The sequence below is a fragment of the Eschrichtius robustus genome, chromosome 3 (assembly GCF_028021215.1).
Source record: "Eschrichtius robustus isolate mEscRob2 chromosome 3, mEscRob2.pri, whole genome shotgun sequence".
In the NCBI taxonomy this organism is placed as follows: Eukaryota; Metazoa; Chordata; class Mammalia; order Artiodactyla; family Eschrichtiidae; genus Eschrichtius; species Eschrichtius robustus.
Window position 1 is genome coordinate 137634901 of NC_090826.1, and position 19240 is coordinate 137654140.

The following is a 19240-nucleotide window of genomic DNA, read 5'->3' on the forward strand; positions in this document are numbered from 1 at the left end:
TTACCTAACCTTAGAAATTCTAATTTGAAGAGGCTTTTTAAATAGGTATTTGACAAGCCTATCAGAATGATGCTACAGTTTTCACATTTGGATTTGTTGAACCCTCTCCTAACCAACCTCTTCAAGGATTCTCAGAGTTTACTTACTAATTTAGTCAGCTCTTTCTTTGGTGTTGATAGCAAAAGTGTTATTCATTTATGGGAACCTGACTATTTCAGACTATGGAGAAGCTGAAAGCAACAAGTCTTATTTATATCTAGTAAATAAACAGGGAACCGGCCTGTTCTCAGTCATCCTCAGCATAGCCAGGCTAACTGTAGGATCAGTGAAACTGCTTTCTCAAGCCCTTTTGCCCTAAAGCATTATTATTTTTCCCAGAGAACCCCTATAAAAGCTTTATCTCAAAAGGGTGATATTCCTAATAGGAATCCGTGCTCCTTTTCATTTCGTCTTTTTCATCCTTCATTTTCTTTAATGATCCACTGTTGGAAGTCAATGGAGAAAATGCTCTTCTTAAGGCTATAGCTAAACAAGATGGCATCTGAACCATTTACCAACCTATTTTCTCAATTTCTTTGACTATAAACTAGAGGTAATAAATTTTGTTGTCTATCCAGCTTATAAAGGAGATAGAACAATCACTGAGGAAAAGCCTTTGATGTACTTCCAAAGGATTAGAGGAAAAACATAGGGTATCCTTCTCTTAGCAATAAATTACACTTTGGTAATGAATTCTAAAGAGAATCCAAAGTAATTATAAATGAATAATATTTTATTGAGCATCAATTGTGCAATGACATAGTCACTGCCATTCCAAAAGAAAAAAATTCTATGATATATGGTGCCATGCTTCAAGGGTTGACAGTCTAATCAGGAAATAAGACCAGCACTCAGAAGACCAATCAAATACATGTAAAAGACAGTATATAGTTCTTTCATATGAAGAATGTATTACAATAAAAAATAATTTTGAAAAAAATTTTGAAATAAAAATCACCTCCATAGTCTTCAATGTAGATAAAACTATTTCTGATTTGTTCAATATTACTTTTCTGCTCTTTATAATTATGTAAAGGTTTTATCATAAATACAAGGAATAGTTATATTAGTCTGATTTATTTTTTCAAAACTTATTGACCACCTACCGTGTGCCATGCAAAGTGCTAGGGTATATGAGGAAGTGGTTGAAAAACAGGTTCAACCAATAAAATAGGAATAGACTGGAATGCCCAGTTCCCATTGTACACTGTCTCATAATTCACTGGACATTGTTAGTCCTTCTGAAGATATGGTAGCTACCACCAACACCGGTGAAATGAACCAACGCTTTACTTTTACAGCTTCTCACTTTAAATTTTATGCCTAGATTACCTAAGAAGTTGTTTTTAATATGCTTTTAGGGGCTAAGATCTCTCTTTAGTATGTTCTTAGGGATACTATTAGTTTATAGTGCATTTATTGGCACTCAATAAATAGTTACTTGTAACAAATCACAGGGGAAGAAAGTTCTTGGGAACAACATATTGTTAACTATAAAGCAGAAAGCTACTGAATTAGCTTCCTTGAAGTTTTAAATTCCAAACATTAAAGTTATTCATTTTAGTGGCTACTTTATCTCAAGCAGCAGCTGAATAGAAAATCCTGGTTTCACAGAAAAGCAGCTCTCCTGTGCCCTATGTGGTAAAGGGATAAGATTCTAAAATTAAAAAGGCATTTGTCTCCTTTAAGTATTGACTTTCTATTAATTTTTAAAGACTCAGAACCACAATATTTTGCCTTTCAGGTGTACATATATCAAATAAAAACCTAAACCCCTTTTTAAACTATTCTTCTCTAAATACTAAAGCAATTTATTGTGCTCTGCTTTCAAAATCCAGTAGGGGGAGAACTAGGGTGTGTGTGTGTGTGTGTGTGTGTGTGTGTGTGTGTGTGTGTGTGTGTGTGAAGTACCTCGTAGTTTACAAACTGCTTTTACATGCTATCTCATTTGTTTCTCATAATAACTTTTGAAGTAGATAATTATTATCTTTTTTAATATAAATGATACTATAGTCTATAGATCAGTGTTTCCAAAGTGTGATACTCAAAATTATTTAAGTATACAAGGTATTTAATCAATCATTTAATTATTTTAACACATATTAGAAAAATATCTAAATATTAATATTAAATGTATTTATAAATTGATAATATATATAACATTAAACTCATGATTTTACTGATAATATTGCTTAGCATAAGGATTTAGCTAACTGAAAAAGTTTGTTTTAAAGAGATGATAAATAATATATCAGTGACAACATGGTTATGACAAAAAAAATGAGAATGATACACAAATGAATGAAGTATAAGAAGCCTACCTACCATAGTGGAGATGAAGGTAGACTTTTTAAGAACTGAGGGTACTGAAGTTTAAGACATGTTTATGTTTTTCTTGACACAGGGGAGAAAATGGCTTTAAAGAAGGAATTTCTAAAAGTTCATTCACTGTTGCTTGTGTGTGCCTCAGGCATGAAGCTGCTTTTTATCGATATGTATCTGTAATCTGTTTGTAAATCAGCCAAACCAGGTTCTTCTTCAAACCTTTAGGAAATACCCTCATGCTACTTTTGTATGAATATTTTTTAAAGTCTCTCCCAAATAACCTTTTTGTCTCTGCAACCAATTTTTTTCATCTAGTCTTTCTAAATCTCAAAGTCATCAAGATACCCCTTATTTTAAAATATCTATATATTTAGAGTTTAACCGGGTTTTATTCCAAAATGACATAAAGATTCTTAAGGTACATAGCTCTGCATGGGAGAGAAAATTCCCTTCCAATTATTTATAGAGTATTGGTCCTCAAAATAGAAATTCATTTTAATTATAAAAAGGCTAACTCACATAAAAATGCTTTGTTCTATCTGTCTCTCTCTCTTTCTCTCAAGAAAGCCAGAGAAAAAGAATTTGTTGTCTATTTCCAGCATTGTTTATGGAGAAAGCACTACTAATGTTCAGTAGCCCAATATAAATTATCATATCCAGGGCCAGTTTTCTAAGCATAAATACAGTAATAACATCTAAGCTCTATAGTACTCCATAGTTTCCAAAGAACTTTCACATACATTATATTGTTCAGTCCTTAGAACTCCCTGGGAGATGGTCAGGATAGGTGGTGATGGTGGCGGTAGCCCTATTCAGTAGATTTGGAAAAAAGTATTTAAGAGATTAAGTGACAATGTAAGTAGCAGAATTGCTACTCAAAGCCAGAATTCTTATCACTCTGTATATCTGTTGGAAAAGGGCAATTTATCTAGCTATCCTAACTGGATAGAAATATGCCTTAGACTATGTTGATGTCCATTGTTTTGATCCTGTATTCATCAAGAAACTTTCTGGTAAAATATGGACTTCTGAGTGATGTTAACCCATGAAGAAGTCAATGTCTGTAAAAATGACCAATATCACTTTTTTTTCTCTTTCCCTAAATGGTTGATGTGAAAATTAAGAATTTGGCATTCTGATATATAAATGGGTACCTTGTGAGTTGTTTAGCATTAATCAATTCCTTGGTTCCTGATCATCCCTGGTTAAGCAGGTATCTCCTCACCTGAGCAATCAACCATCAACTTGTGCTTTCTTTCTCTCATTCTGTCATCATCGTAATTTCATTAGGTAATGACCTAATGAAACCATTGGACTAATTAACAATTTTAAGGCCTTGGCTTTCCCTCTTTGGAGGGAAAAAAAGGCAGGTTCTTAGATGTGATTTCTATTCACAACATTTCAGAATATTTTATTCTTGTACAAATGGATATTCTCTTCCCTCACCCCCAGCCCTTGCAGTAACAAAATATTATTTAGAACTGGGAACATTTATCAGAAAACAGGGATCACAATTATGTCTTCTAAGAATAGCTCTCTTTGTGAAACATAACTGTGGATGAGCTCTTTTGGGAGATGCTAATAGGTATTTCTGACGCAGGTTCAGTCACCTGTGGACTCTGCCACAATGTCCCCAGTAGAGAGGACAGCAGCCTGGGTTCTGAACAATGGGCAATATGAAGAGGATGTAGAAGAAACCGAGCAAAATCAAGATGAAGCCAAGCATGCCGAGAAGGTAGAACCTAGTCTGTCTTTATTGCCCGCACAGTGATAGGCCACCCAAAGGGTCGTCTAGCCAAGGAGATGATCTCCCCAGGGTCCCCAACTTCAGCTCCACCTCTTATGTTAACCCTTCTATGCGTATCTGTGTATGATAATTCAGTAGTGTCTGTGTTTGAAAATATGCGGAAATGTCCATCAAGCTGGGGTGGGAGGATTAGCTCTAAGTTTTTTGTTTTTTTTTTAATATGAGTTGCCTTAACTTGGAGAAAACTCTGCTACTCATTTCTAGTCATTTTAGGTGAATATTTAGTGTTTCTGTATAACTAACCATAGTCAAGATTACCCTTGGACTAGACTTCCTTTCTATATCTTTGTAATGATTTTGTCTTTTTTTGTTTTTGTTTGTTTATTTATTTATTTATTGGCTGCGTTGGGTCTTCGTTGCTGTGCACGGGCTTTCTCTAGTTGCCACAAGCAGGGGCTACTCTTTGTTGCGATGCACGGGCTTCTCATTGCAGTGGCTTATCTTGTTGCAGAGCACAGCCTCTAGGCACATGAGCTTCAGTAGTTGTGGCTTGCAGGCTTCAGTAGTTGTGGCTCGTTGGCTCTAGAGCACAGGCTCAGTAGTTGTGGTGCACGGGATTAGTTGCTCCGCGGCATGTGGGAATCTTCCCAGACCAGGGCTCGAACCCGTGTCCCCTGCATTGGCAGGCAGATTCTTAACCACTGCGCCACTAGAGAAGTCCCTTTTTTTGTTTTTCTTTTCACCTTTTCTGGGTAAAGAACTTGTAACACTATAGCTGATTTTTTAAAAGACATTGACTAAAAAAAAAAAAAAGAAAAAAGAAAAGACATTATCTATTGCTTCAGTTTTGTTTCGTTTCGTTTTGTTAAGAAAAGTTGACATGAAGAATAAGGATTATCAAACAAGAACATTGACATCATGTATGGCATTACCTCATTTAATTAACAACCAGACAAGTAGCTTCTGCTTACTTATCAGCAGGATCCTAAACTATGCTTATTGATGCAGTCTACCTCTTCAAACTGTATAAGAACTGTCATCTTTGACCTTCTGGATTAATAAGCATAGTGTAGGACCATGATGTTGGATAAGCAGAAGCTAACTGTCTGATTGTCAATTAAATGGAATATTATGTAAAAATACATTGCATTTTACAAAGCAGCATACAGATTTATCATTAATTACTAATGAATTTAAATAGGCCATATACAAGAAAGCTTAATGCTTCTCGCCTCACCCAGAAATTTGACATTCCAGTTACTCAAACCCCAACCCACAGCAGCTTCAGTACAAGAAAGGGCCACGTAACCAATTGAATTATATAAAGCTTTAGTGAATATAAATGTATATAAAGCTTTAGTGAGAAAACAGACATATGTGTTCCAACAAGCAGTAGCAAACTGGGCAGATGAACGACATCATGAAAATAGGCCAAGCGGCAGTATTAATCAGCCCCAGAGAACATGTAGGCCTTTTGCTTAGAGCTTGTGACCTGAATGGTTTACGCTTTTATAGCTGGGGAGAAAGCAGCCATAAAATTCTATTTATTGGTTTAGTAACTTAACATTATGGAAGTGCTGCTTGCTCTCTAAAGGGCTGGCTCTAGTAGGGTGAAAGAATGGCAGTCTGATGAGTGAAGGCATGTCAGAGATCCTACAGTACAGGTGATGATACAGAAATCTTTTCTCATGTAGACCACTGGCTTTTGGCTTATTTTAAGTTATCTGTCTGGCTTCTAAGTGCTTGATCTTTTTTTTTCCTGCTCCCATTTGATACCGTCACAGATTGGATGTGGCTTGCAGGAACTGGTGGTTTAATGTGGAGAGTGATACATAAATGATATAGATTTGGAATGCCAAGGTAAGATGAAAAATGTAATTTTAGGAGGTGGGCAGAGCCCCTAAGTGATTCCTGTTGATAATTTTAAAGAACATCAGCAGCCCGTGGGATGGCAGTTCAGGCAGCCTCCAGCTCCATTGCCTAGGGTTTCTTTCGTAAAAAATAAATCACTAACGACTAAAACCAGCGTAACTCCAGTATTTCTCTCCTTGTCTGTGGCGCCTCTTCTCCTCTGCTCTAGTACGAACAGGAAATTACGAAACTGAAGGAGCGCCTGCGAGTGTCCAGCCGGCGGCTAGAGGAGTATGAGCGCCGGTTGCTGGTGCAGGAGCAGCAGATGCAGAAGCTGCTGCTGGAGTACAAGGCCCGGCTGGAGGACAGCGAGGAGCGGCTGCGCAGGCAGCAGGAGGAGAAGGACAGCCAGATGAAGAGCATCATCAGCAGGTTAGAGGTCGCCTGGCGGTGGACGTGGGCTGGGTAGCTAGGGCTGCGAAGAGGTGGGACGATGACCCAGAGAATCCTAAGGCAATGGCAGCAAAAGCCATTTTCCACTCTACGTGTCCTCTGTGGTACTTGGTACAAAGGTGACGGCTGACTATATCTCTTTCGCTTTTCTAAATGTGAGACCTTAGTGCACTTCCTTTGAAGATAGAGGTAGTCTATTTTCCTTTAGTTGTAACGGTTAGAAAAAACTAAAACTCAGTGACTCCCTTGAGAGGTCTCAGAGGAAAACTGAATCTTAAAAATGTACGTATTCAACGTCCAAGGCTAACTTAGTTTTTTAGAACAAGCCCAGAGAGGTGGAAGGGAGTTTCATGGGATGTCTTTAGGGCCAGAGAATTAAGGGAGAAGGCCAGGGACGTCCAAGGGAGGCTAAGGGAGGGGGCAATTTTACCAAATGCTACATAGCACTTACTATGGGCCAGGTACTTTTCTAAGCACTTTACAGATAAAATTTGTTTAATCTGTGAATAATAATTTGATTAATGCCAACCTCTGAAGTAGGCATTATTATTATTCTCATTTTACAAATAAAGAAACAGGCAACAAATTCATTAAGTCACTTGCCCAAGGTCACTTAGTGTCGCTGCTGGGATTTGAAGCCATGCAGTCAAGCCCCAGAGGCCATGCTCATGACCACTGTGCTTCAGTGTTGTTAAATGCTGTAGGCAGGTCAAGTAACTTAAAGTCAGAGAAGGTTTGCTGTTTTAGCAGCACAGAAGTATTTAGCAGTCTTACCGAGAGGCTTTTCATGGAGTTAAACATCAGGGGGTTAAGATGTGAATGGTGGATGAGAAAGAAAGTAGACCTACTATGTGTAGAGTATGCTCTGAGGAAACTGAGCTGTTCAGGGGAAGAGGAAGGTCAGCTGTTACAAGACAACAAGATTAAGAGAGGGTTTGGTTTTTGTGGGTTGGTTTGCTATTTTAAGATGAAATAAGTTGTGCTGAGGAAAGGATCTGATAGAAAAGAGGGAGATGATAATTGTGGGAATGCTATTCCAGAGGAGGTGAAAATCCAGTCCCAGTAGAGAAATCAACTTTGGATGTCTTCTTCTAAGGTGGGTGAGAAGATAGAGAGCATGGTTGCAGATCTTGTACTAGGAAGGAGTGGCAGTACTGAGCTGTTCTGAGTGTGGGTTTCTTGTCCTCTATGTTAGCCAGCTCTCTCCTTGAAGATGTTGATCTCTCCTTACTACCCCATTCTAGGCTAATGGCTGTGGAAGAGGAATTGAAGAAGGATCATGCTGAGATGCAAGCAGTTATCGATGCAAAGCAAAAAATAATTGATGCACAGGTAAGCAGATTCTTAATCTAGTGGAAGGCACTTGTTTATAATAACAGTTATCTCCTGACTTCCCACCCCTTGCAAATGCCAAGGCACATGATGGACAATAGGTCACTGGAAAGTTCTCAGCATTACCTTTTGAAGAGTAAAAGAGTTTCTTTGTGACCTCTATGACCTTTCCTTTCCTTTCCTTTACTGGTGACAAGTCTGTTAACCTAGCAAAGTTTTAGCGTGCTTAGTGCAGTTGCTCGACAAATCTCAACCTAGTGCATGATGGGGTTTACTTCTTTCCTTCTGGAAAGGAGGGCATTCTCTAAGGGGGTACCTGTGAAAAGTACACTGCATGTCTCTGGCTTGTGACCTCCACTGACCATTGCTTGGCTATGATGTTCACAGTCTTGTCAGTCACGTCCACTGTGCCATCAGCCTCTGGCCCCAAACAGTAGTCTAGCTGCAGGGGAAAGACAGGGTGGTGAAAGGGTACCCTTCCTTGTTATTCTTTTGGTTCTGGATTTGGCGTTGATGCCTGGGATTCGCTTGGCTGCCCTTCTCTGTTGGCGCTGTGCTTGGAGAGCCTCTTTTGGTTGATGAAATCGGAACCTGGGCCTCTGCTCGCTGCAGCTTCTACCTGTGACAATAATGGCATGACGGACCACTGCCAAGAGCACCCCCTCCCAGGTTCACGTCAGTGATCAGAGCAAAACCCAGGAGGCAGGAAATGTTTCTAATTCCTTTTTCATTTTATCAGTGCAAAACATGGTTGTATTTCTTAGAGTGAAACAAATAACAAACGGCAGTGCAGCTTGGATATGGCTGGTCTGGCCACTGAATGCATCACCTCCCTGAAGACCACCCAGCCAGGTTCGCGTTTCTCACCCTTAAGTACCATATCATTTCCCTAAGCTCTGAAATCAAAATGGGAGCAAGGACTTTATGTCCAACTTTCTTCTCTCCTTATCAGCCAGTAGTCAGTCTATGGTAGAGCCCCCAGTATTCTTAAACAGGCATTTTACCCCCAGTCTAGTTTCCTGACAGGGCTAATATGGGATGGGGTTTATTTTACAAAGGAATTGGGAGTAAGGCTGAAAGCGCAGCCATGGGAAGAATGCGTCATGGGCCTCCTACTCCCTCACATACACGAGACCCGGAAGTCGAGTGTGAGTTGTCATGCTCTCTCGTCAGCACGGTTCCCAGAATATTTTGGACCCCTGAACTCTGCAGTTTCTGGATATTTAGACCTCCTAAGAGTCAGAAGAAAGTTCTTACTTGGTCCATTTTTTAAACTTTTCTAGGTGTCCCCAAGGTAGGTGAGGGAAGGGTAGCAGAGACAAGGCCTTCTCGACAGACACACTGTAAAAATTCATCTGAGAGGCTTCAGAGAAACAGCCTGGATAAAGAAGGCAATTTAGTCAGGAAAACAAGTGTTGATAAGTGTTCACTTTGGGATCTTCAATATGACGGTGTAAAGCAGAGAGAGTTCTATTCATAACTACACCCGAATAGATTTTAGTTCTAATGAGATCATACAGACCGTTTTAATAATTTCAGCTTGTCTAAAACCGTGTCAGTCTTAAGCAGAGGGAGCTTGGGGGTGTCGTAGTCGTGGCTCTGTGCATATAGTATTTCCACTTTCTCGGTTGCCTGTCAAGACAACCTCATCATTAGCTTCTGAAGATTTCTACCCCACCCCTGCCCCCCATTTTGACATCTAGGGTAAGATGACCAGGTATGAAGCATGAGTCATAGGCATAGAAGATGAAAGCAAGGGAGGGAATCAGGTTCATCAGGGCTCAAAAACTCTGGAAAGTAAGGACCTTCTCTCAGTTAACACGAGGGCGTCACCATTCAGGAATGGGAGAACTCTTATCCTCAAAGCATCAGTCAATGTCAGACTTGTGGTCTGGCTAAACTAGATAACAGTTTGGGTCCATATTTCAGGCAGTGGTTTTCAAATGGTTTGATTCTGTGGACTATTTTGGTGGAACCAGAGATACCTTCCATAGATTGCTTTCCAGCTGCTCCTGCTGACCATTCAAGAACAAGGGCTTCTCTCAACTAAATTTATTACTATATAATAAATTTTCTACTGGAGGCTCACTATGGATCCCTAAAGAACACTTGGAGAATCCATTAGACCACATTTTGAAAACCACTGCACCATGCACAGCACAGATGATAAACACTAAAACTAGTTTTTTAAAAAATTATAATCTCCTTAAAAGGAAGGTTTCCCAGTTCCAGCTGTTGTCTCACTGATACATTAAAATCTTATTCTAGCAAAAGACTATGAAAATCCTTTAGTGTCTTTTGTAACAAATGACTTTTCCTTTGAAAGGATAAATCTTACATTTTAAGTGTTTGATGGAGCAGAGCAGCCCTTCTGGCATTATTTAATAGAATGAGGACATGTTTGGGGGTGAAAGCTTCCCAGCGAGGGAACCCATACTTTTATGTCCCTGACATCTGCCTTGGTGCCACTGGCAGTTAAAAAATATTTCTGAAATGAATTGTTTTCCTTATACTAGCGATGGGCCCAACATTTCCCAAAACAGGACAGGTCAGGTACCCAGCGAACTGGTTTCCATCTTCTCTCTCAGCAGCCCTGTGCCCCTACAGACAAGGCTGGTCCCTGAACCCTGCCTCTCCATCTCCTCGAGTCAGTTTATGCTCCAAAGGCCCCACCGGGGTCAGCCACTTTCCACTGGAACCGGGAGAGGATGAGTACTCCCCTGGTGACCCTGTCCTGGGCCTTGTAGCAGCACCATGGAGATCCTGGTGATGGTACTAAGGGACCATTTCTTAAACGTCAGACCAGGGGCTGTGCCACCTTTCACCCCCCAGGATCTCTCCATGTGACTCAGATGGAGGACTTCCTCCTAGGAGAAGCAAGCAGCTGCCTAGTTACTGTTGCAAGTGATATCTCCGCTGTGTTAAATTACAGGTCATAAATGGAGATGAGATTATGCAAACAGGCAAGTAACCCGTCCATTCTCTAGCTGAGCAGTTCCCAGCCCTGGCCCGGTACACTGGCCTCCTACACATTCCAGCTCCTGCACTCCCCACACTTGAAATCCTTCCTGTCAGGCAGGAACTAGATTGCTTTGCCATTCAATCCAGGCAGAATGGAGAAGTCAAGGCCATCTTTTGCCAACTGAACTTGACTTTCAAAAGTCCCTGTTTGATTTTTTTTTTCTTTTATTTTTTGTTTTACTTTGAAAGGTTGGCAGTGGGGGCAGTTACAGAAGGGAGTTTCTCCACTTGGAAACTTTCAACTGTTTAGTAGAAGGGCTGCTTGACTTCAGCTGTTACTCTTGCAGGAAATAAATAAATACAATCATTCTCAGCCTTTTTTGACCCTTTAAGAATCAAATAATTTTTCATGAATGCCTAATTTCTTTGGATCAACCCTAAAGAATCCTGCACTCCTTAGAATTGAGGCATGATAATTTATCCTAATACTAAAATATCTTCTCTTTTTTAATCATTTTTAGATATTACCAGGTTTTCTGCTTAGAGATCATTTCTAACCATAGGGGGAAACATCATATCTGGCTCCCACCCCTTTTCTCCTGTTAACCACTGGCCAACCCTTACTTACTGACTTTTAAAAGATCTATACTTGTTATCCCAGTAAATTCCACTGGCTGTAATTTTTTTAATTATTATTTTTTTAAAAGCCTTGTAGTTCTTTCTTTCTTTGAGTTTTGCTTATCCTTAAAACAAGTTACCTTCCCAAAGTAAAAAGCATCTTAGGCTAGATTAGGGGCTAGTTAATAATGCTGATTTTTTTGTATCGTACCACCTGAGTGCTCCATCAGGGAAAGGAAAAAAAAATGTTAATAATAACAAGTGTGAGCTAGTTTTTTTTCATACTTTTGAAACTGTGACCACCAGCCCTGCTGCCATACAGATCCCCGCCCCACCCCCAAAGCAGGAGATTAAAGGGAAGCCTTACTTGATGCTATTGTTGCATATGCTTTTACCTAAATTTCCCCCCAGGGCAGTGGTCTTCACTCTGCATCCTTGGGCAGCTCGTTTCCGACACAGCAGTGCTGCTCACGGCCCTGTGGAGCTATGCTGTAACAGCAAGGAATAGCATCTAACCCTCAGCCCTTGTATGTCCTCTCTGAACCTGACCATGACTAGCCTTACCATGCTTTTCCCCGAGTAAAACACTCCCTGGGTAGGAAAGCTCTTTTTGGCTTTGGGGATTGTTCCTCACATGCTTTTTTTTCCTTTTTTTTGATATCATAGATGTAGGTAAAGACTGTCCTTCTCAGCGTTAACTTGTTTTCTAAAAAATGGCAACTTCATGTAGGAAAGGTTCTAGGATGATTTACCTAGCTGCTGAAGCTAAGATTAGGATTTCTCTCCTAGTCTTTGTGAGACTGATATTTTGATGGGATGATTTTTATTTTTGTTTAATTTAGATGAGCCTACTTTTCTCTAGATTGCCATTTTTTCCCTCTTTTTTCTCTTGGTTTTTTTTGTGTATTCAACAGTCTTTGGTTCCAAAATATTGGTTCTAAGCCTTTTTTTTTTTTTTTTTTTTTCCCCCAAGATTCAAAAGTAAAATGAAAGCAGTCTCCTTATTGGGTAGCTTTCCTGGAGTACCTCTGAGCTGGAATGAGTCTAGGAGCTTGTGTTCTCTGTTTGTTTTCATGTGTTATGTTTCTGGCATCCCCCTTTGGCCACATCTCCCTTCCCATATTCAAATAACTCCTTGGTCTGAGCTTTTGGCTGCTTCTCCCCCTCTTGCTGTTGCATCCTCACTTTGTTGGTGACTATAAACTGCCACCATGTATTGTTTCAGTTTTGAGCACCATGTGAATTCTTTCCAAATGTGACTGATGTGACCCCTTCGGGGTCTAAGAACCCATAGATCACATGCACTTCTCCTCTGTGAAATGAAACCTCTGGTGCTTCTTTCTTTGCCACCTAATCCCCATGTTTTAGTTTTGACCCAAAGTACTTAATACAGCAAGGCAGCTTGACACCTCTGTTTCATAGTCCGAGGTAACACATGGTGTCATTTTTACATGATGTCCTAGGGTCCCAAGGGATGATTAATAACAAATCTTGCTATGCTGAAAGGAAAAAAGAGAGAAAATAAACACAGACCCATTGGGCTCAGGGGAAGCTGGCCTGACTAGGGTGCAGAAAGAGGCAGAGACGTTCCATTTGTCTGGGAAGCATCATGTGTACTGCTGTTTGATAGAAAGCATTAGAACAGTCATTCAGTAGAATATTACGGTGTAGTTGCCTGCATGGAGCCAGAATAAAGCCATGATTGGTGTGTTGTAGGAAAAACGGATCGTGTCGCTGGATTCGGCCAACACCAGACTGATGAGTGCGCTGACCCAAGTGAAGGAGCGGTACAGCATGCAGGTCCGCAATGGCATCTCCCCCACCAACCCCACCAAGCTTTCCATCACGGAGAATGGTGAATTCAAAAACAGCAGCTGCTGACGGGCTTTGTGAATAGACAGACTGTGGGAGGAGACAGAAGGAAATGCCCCCGCTCTCCTATCCCCAGCCCTCTCCCCAGCCACACCAGGTTTACAGAATGTTGCTACTTCAGAACAGCAGGGTGGCGAGCAACTCTCCAATGAAGAAAGGAACCTTGTCTTTCAGGGCATAAGGCTAAGACTTCCAAGGTTGACGCTCCCGCCCCCACCCCGCCCCCCCCACCCCACCCCCCCATCCCTGTGTACATAGGGAACTTAGTTCTGGGCCATGTACAGAAAATACCACTGTAATATACCCAAAGGAAGTTAATAATGTAGATTACCTTTTTAATTATTGCTATTTTTATTATTGTTGTCCTCTTGTTGAAAGCACTGCAGTTGTTAGAGGAGTCAAAGTAGGAGCTACATGTGAATGAGAGATGAGCCTGGCGGCTCAGCTGGTAGAGACCACGTGTCTGTCTGATAGAGCACACAGACCGCAGTAGGACATTGTCAGAATGAATTTTTCAGGGATTCCTCTGCCAGTTTAAAAACCCCACTCCGGTTCCCTTGTCCTTTAGGAAAACATGCAAATACCGAGATCCAAACACAACAGTTTATCCCATTGATCAACCAAGACTGGTTCTGGATGGACAGCTATCTGATTTGTGGATACACTGTTCCAGAGGACACAGATAAGAGCTGTTGTATCAAAACTGGACTTCAGGAGTGATTTCTATTGAACTCCTGTTGATGTTTATTTCCTTCTGTCTGTAGCAGACGGGAATTTTCCATTTTAGATAGGGGGCTTTTTTTTTTACCCCAGTTGTAATAAAGGGTGTTCTTTTTCCTCTTTAGAGTTTACAAAACTATAAATACTTGTGTCTCTATAAACCATCTGCATCTTCACACCCACTTGCCCTTTCCTCCCCCATGGTGGGAGCAGTCAACACCAACAGGGTTTACTCTCCCCTGGAGAGGTTATTCAAATACGCTGTCCATAAGCCATCCGAAATAAACACCCTTTCTTCCATACAGAAAAGGGCTAACCATACCATACCATGGCAGGAATCTCTGAATATTTCCTATCAAAAATTTTTTTTCTATTTGTAAGTTATAATTTTGGTTTGGGATAAAGATTTTACCCGGTGTACTAGCAGATCTCTGGGCAGGGTAATTTTATCTCAATCTTTAACTTTTAAATTGCTTCTTCCTCTAATCCCCTCAGTAAAATTTGGAAAAGAAATCCAAATCTGAAGCATTGCTCTCTTAAAAGTCATGATTACTCTTAATGAAAAATAAAATACTAAAAGTGGGAGGACAGCACATTCCAGCTGTTATTCCCATGCTCTTTGTAGATTTGGCAATAATAACCCAGTTTCACTAGCTGTCATCGTTGGCTTTATTGTAGGACAGATTTATTGTAGGACAGAAACAGTCATGGAAGCTAAGTTACTTCCTTTTTTCCAGAGGTGTGAAATGTCATCTTGAATGCAACCTTGATTTTCAGAAGTATGGAATGTTACAAGTTAAACAGACATTATATTTACAAGTATATATACACATATACTCACACATATGTACATATAACTGCACAAATAGGAAAAGTTCCTGCCTTCTATGCTGTTGGATATAATGTTTAAAGGGGTTAGAATCTCTTTAAGCAAGATCTAAGCAATTGTTTATATTGAGAAAGCAACAACATTTCTCAAGTAAGTTAATGATGTTTATTTGAAATTATAAACTTTAAGGAATTTTTTTTTAAGAAGGAAAAGGAGAAAGGAGGGGGGAAAAAAAACCACCTGAGGAAGCCATAGACCTGGAGTGAGTGTTTCCACATAACAGAATACTTATAAGGAGAGGAGAGAATATTTATTGTGTCCCCTTTTGGGTGAAGCCCCGACAGAGACACCAAGCCTCCGTTTCCACCGCACCCCCAGGCTTGCATTCTGACCTCTTAAGCACTGCCCTCAGGTGGGTCTTTGTGTTGGGCCTTGCATCTCGGCAACCTCACCATGGTCCCCAGCCCACAACCTTGTCAAACATTTCCCCTTCGTAACACTCCTGTTTCTGCCAGTCAGAGATCTAAATCAGGAGCTGCCCAGTGTGCTTATCTGATCTGCAGACTTCATGCCCACATGTATTGGCACTTGTGTATTTTCTTGACCCGTGATCATTATTTTACAAATTCTTCTCTCTTCCCTCCAAGCTGAGGGCACACTGTGGCCAAATGACTTATTTTAATAGGAAAGAAACATTACCAGTTCTGAAGCAGTGCTTCGTGTTTGGGGACAGGGTATGTAAACATAGGTCTGTTCTTGTTTGTGGCTATTTTCAGCTCTAGCCATTCTTTATAAAAGTCTTCAGAAAACCTGGTAAAAGAATGGTCAGTTTCAGTGGCCTTAAGTATGTAACATGGGTGATGTCTTACATTGAGGTTTGGAAGGTCTCAGGTGGTGGTTACGGATGACAGAGGACTGATAAACTATATTGGAGGGCTGGGGGACACAAAATCAAATATGTTTTTGATGGATGCAGTACATCTTGTCAGCATTATGGGAGCTTCTTAGAGGGCTGCCTACTTTGGAAGATTAGATGCCCAAATGTTTGGATAGCTTATGCAGCCCTCTATTATCAGGTTATCTTGAATGAAGAGAAAAGAGTAAACAAATAATAAAATTAGAGGTAAGCTAGGAGTTCAGTGTAGTTGCCAGATGTTAAAGTTTAGATTATCCTTTGAACCTATTCCTGTCCGAATATTTTTCTGAGTATTTCTTTAGAGAATGCTGCAGTCTATAGAACTTATTCTGAAAGATTTTTTTTTTTTTTAAGTATGGAAAAAGTCAGCAACAGCTGATAATTTTTATGGAGGTATTGCTTAATTGGCTTTTCTTCAGCCCAGATAAGTGCATACCTCTCTTGCTGGGAGGAGGTGTATGGTTGAAGAGAAGTGGGTGGATTATGATAGCATGTCTTGCACTCCTTGTAACACCCAACACATCACCACATGGTGGGGTGCAGCATAGACCAAGGCTGAATGGAATTTGGAATTCCGGTGAAGTGCTTGCAAAATGCTTGTCCAGATGACAACCAGATTTGGCCATTAACAAGGACAATGTTGGTAGGATTTAGGAAAAGAGCTTTATATTTTCCTTTTATTTTCACTGGAGCAATAAGCTTTCTGAGCCGAAGCAGCAAAAAGGAGTAACATTTCCTTCAAGTCATCACATTACCTGAGTCTCTGCAATACAAGCCGTGAAGGAGGGGAGATTATAACTAGGTAACAATGACAAACACTTGAGCACTTACTATGATCCAGGCACTATCACCAAGATACTGTTGGGGTCCAGGGCAGTCTGTTGTAAGGGAAATGTGGTAAAATGAGGTAATCATGCTGCTGTAACGTTGCCTTTTCACTTGGCATTGAGTTGGTCAGAATTAGCTTTCTCTAGTCTGCTTCTACCTTTACCTTTCCCTGTAATGGTGTTGCACAGTGAAAGAAAAAGTAGGATTTCCTGTCTACGACTGCTGTATGCCCTTGAGAATTAACTTGACTTTAAAAGTAAAGCTTTTTAGATCTTAGTCTATTTATGGATCTGTAGCTCTACTGACCCTCATTTCTCACTGTGTCCTCAGAGGTACACTGGGTTGAGAGCAGTTCTTTTTTGGAAGCCCCAGAGCAAGACAGTTGCCATCAAGTGAGTTTGATTACAATTTGTTCTGCCTTCCATCTAGGTTTAGTTCCAGTTACGTCCAGTTTGGTCTTTCTGAGAAGGCTGGTTGTGGGACTGAACTTGGGGAAGGAACCCTCCTTGGGATTTACCTAAGGCCCATGTGACCCTGACTAGAGTTGACACCAGACTAGCCTTGTCACTGGGCCTGACTCAGCAGCTCTGGAGCCCACACCATACCTTCCCTGTGTTTTCACCTTTGGGAGGGTCACTTTCTACAGATTATGGAAAACCAAAAGGGCTTTCTTCTCCATTCCCCTTCCCTTTTTCAAGTCTGATAGTGAAGTCTCCTGCTCGCTTCAACAGTAAATAGTTGCCTTCCCACCCCTTACCTGAGGGCCAAGAATTTGGGATACTTTGTTTTTATCAATATGTCAATGGAAAGGACCTATTTTGCTAGTTTTTTTAAAAGCAAGATATGTTGGGGTGTTGAATTTTTAAATAGAATCTCTTTTTGTGTTTGAGTGATTGTTATTAGTCCTAGAAGCATTCTGCCATGACCCAGTTATGAATGCTCTTGAGTTTAGGAAGGACAAAAGTGATGAAATTTGCATGAGATAGAATAAATATCTTATGAGGAGTGAAAGAACCTGAGGAAGATACATGATCCAAAAGGGGACTAATGCATAGCAGCCTTCTCCATAGCCCAACGGTTCAAGGAAACAGGAGGATTTATATCCTTTGCCCAATCTCGAAATACATAGATATATAGAAAGGCCGTTTCTGTAGACAACATGTGGGTACCCACACAAAACACACAATTCCTAGGGCTTCCTTTTTCTGAATGTTAATCCATCTTATAGAGCAGTGATTCCCAAACTTCCTTGAGATTTTTTAGATTTTATGCTCTCCTTTGTTAGATTTTATGACAGTGGTTCTTTCCTCTTTAAAATGTACCATATGTGTTATATGTATATATAAGTTAAAATGACTTGAAATTTGGCTTGACATTGTCTCAAGAACCCTAGATATCATTACTGATACCTTGGGGAGTCACAGAAAGAAAGTTGAATATCACTGATGTGACAGTAGGATACAGAAAGAAATAGCTTTGGTTCCTGATCAGTTAATCCTCAGGTGTTTGAGGAACCAACCCAGCAAGGCTTGGCGATGAGCCACCCAAGGAAAGCCAGGTGGTCGTTTGTGTCCAGATTTCAGCATGCATTTTAATTTCCTATTCAGTTCTCATTTTTCAGCGCCCTTGTTTTTCCCTAGGAAATGTTTTAGTTTGGGATTTAAAACCAGATATATCTGTTGTAGAAAGATTTCCACAGAAGCTGTGTTTTAGGGGCCTCGATCATCTGTGTGGGGCTACAAATATTTAAGAATAACTGTCATATTTATGTCACTTCTGAACTCCCAAGGGAAAAATTTCAATTCCCAGTTCACCAAAAGGTTAAATACTAATTGACCACTATCCTGCAGAAGATTTGAAATAAATAGTACAGGTTAAATTTTGACTGGTGCTTAGACATTTCCTAGTTAACACTAAAATTAACTCAAAGCAGACAGCAGCCCATTAACCTGAATCACACCTGTGAGGAACTTCTAAATTTGATTTTGTTTTTCATCTCCAGGGCCTTAATAAGAGTGTGTTAATACACATGACTATTTTACAATGATTGATAGCTCTAAATAATTTATTTTTTATTTCAAGAAAGAGAAATACACATTAGAAAAACAAAACCCAAGATTTTATTTTATTTTTAAAGCCATATTTTTGTGCTAGTGGCACTTAGATTGTTCCATATGTGAGATCCATATCTGCATTTCATTACCTGGGTTTGTTCTAAAAGAAGATTTATTTTTGTTCTGTGAATAATTTTTGACGGTTCTTGTACATGTACAGATATAGATACGTTTGAGGTCTTTTATTGATATTCCTACAAAGAATACAAATAAACTTTAACTTTAAACATTTCAGACTAAAGTTGCTACTGTATTTGACATATTACTGTTTGACTTCTAGCATGTTATCTGGGTGATTAGGACACTTGGAGAAAAACCAGAAATAAAATGTATGCAGGAACATTATTCTGAAGGTATATTTTAACATTAAGAACAATGCGTCTTAGAATTTCCCAATTTACAGGTAAAAAGTATTCAGCTGTAGGACAAAGAGCTAGCATTAACACATATCGTATTGTAATAACACCCTTAGAGAGCTCCTCATTCTGGAGAGTTGGAAATCTCTTCACTAGCTTGTGACTGGTGAAGAAAATGTCCTCCACTTTATTGAAAGTATGGCCCCACTCAGCTCTCCAGACCAGTACTATCCTCTCTTAATTCCCCAACAGATTAATGTGGTTTGTTTCAGGATTTTT

The 19240-nt window shown here is 40.0% G+C and overlaps 1 protein-coding gene across 5 annotated transcripts in view; it reads left to right on the forward strand.

Moving 5' to 3' along the window:
* Positions 1-19147, forward strand: part of RASAL2 (RAS protein activator like 2) — a 408084-nt gene extending 388937 nt beyond the window's left edge. For 4 of the 5 annotated variants that reach the window (XM_068541303.1, XM_068541305.1, XM_068541304.1 and 1 more), the window contains 4 exons: positions 3965-4099; positions 6192-6394; positions 7660-7747; positions 13043-19147. In XM_068541303.1, coding sequence (XP_068397404.1) covers positions 3965-4099; positions 6192-6394; positions 7660-7747; positions 13043-13207 — 591 coding nt within the window. In that variant the 3' untranslated portion in view covers positions 13208-19147. Of the gene's footprint in view, positions 1-3964; positions 4100-6191; positions 6395-7659; positions 7748-10679; positions 10759-13042 lie in introns of those variants that run through there. The other variant, XM_068541306.1, reaches the window with a different exon arrangement.
* The last annotated feature ends 93 nt before the right edge of the window (positions 19148-19240 follow it).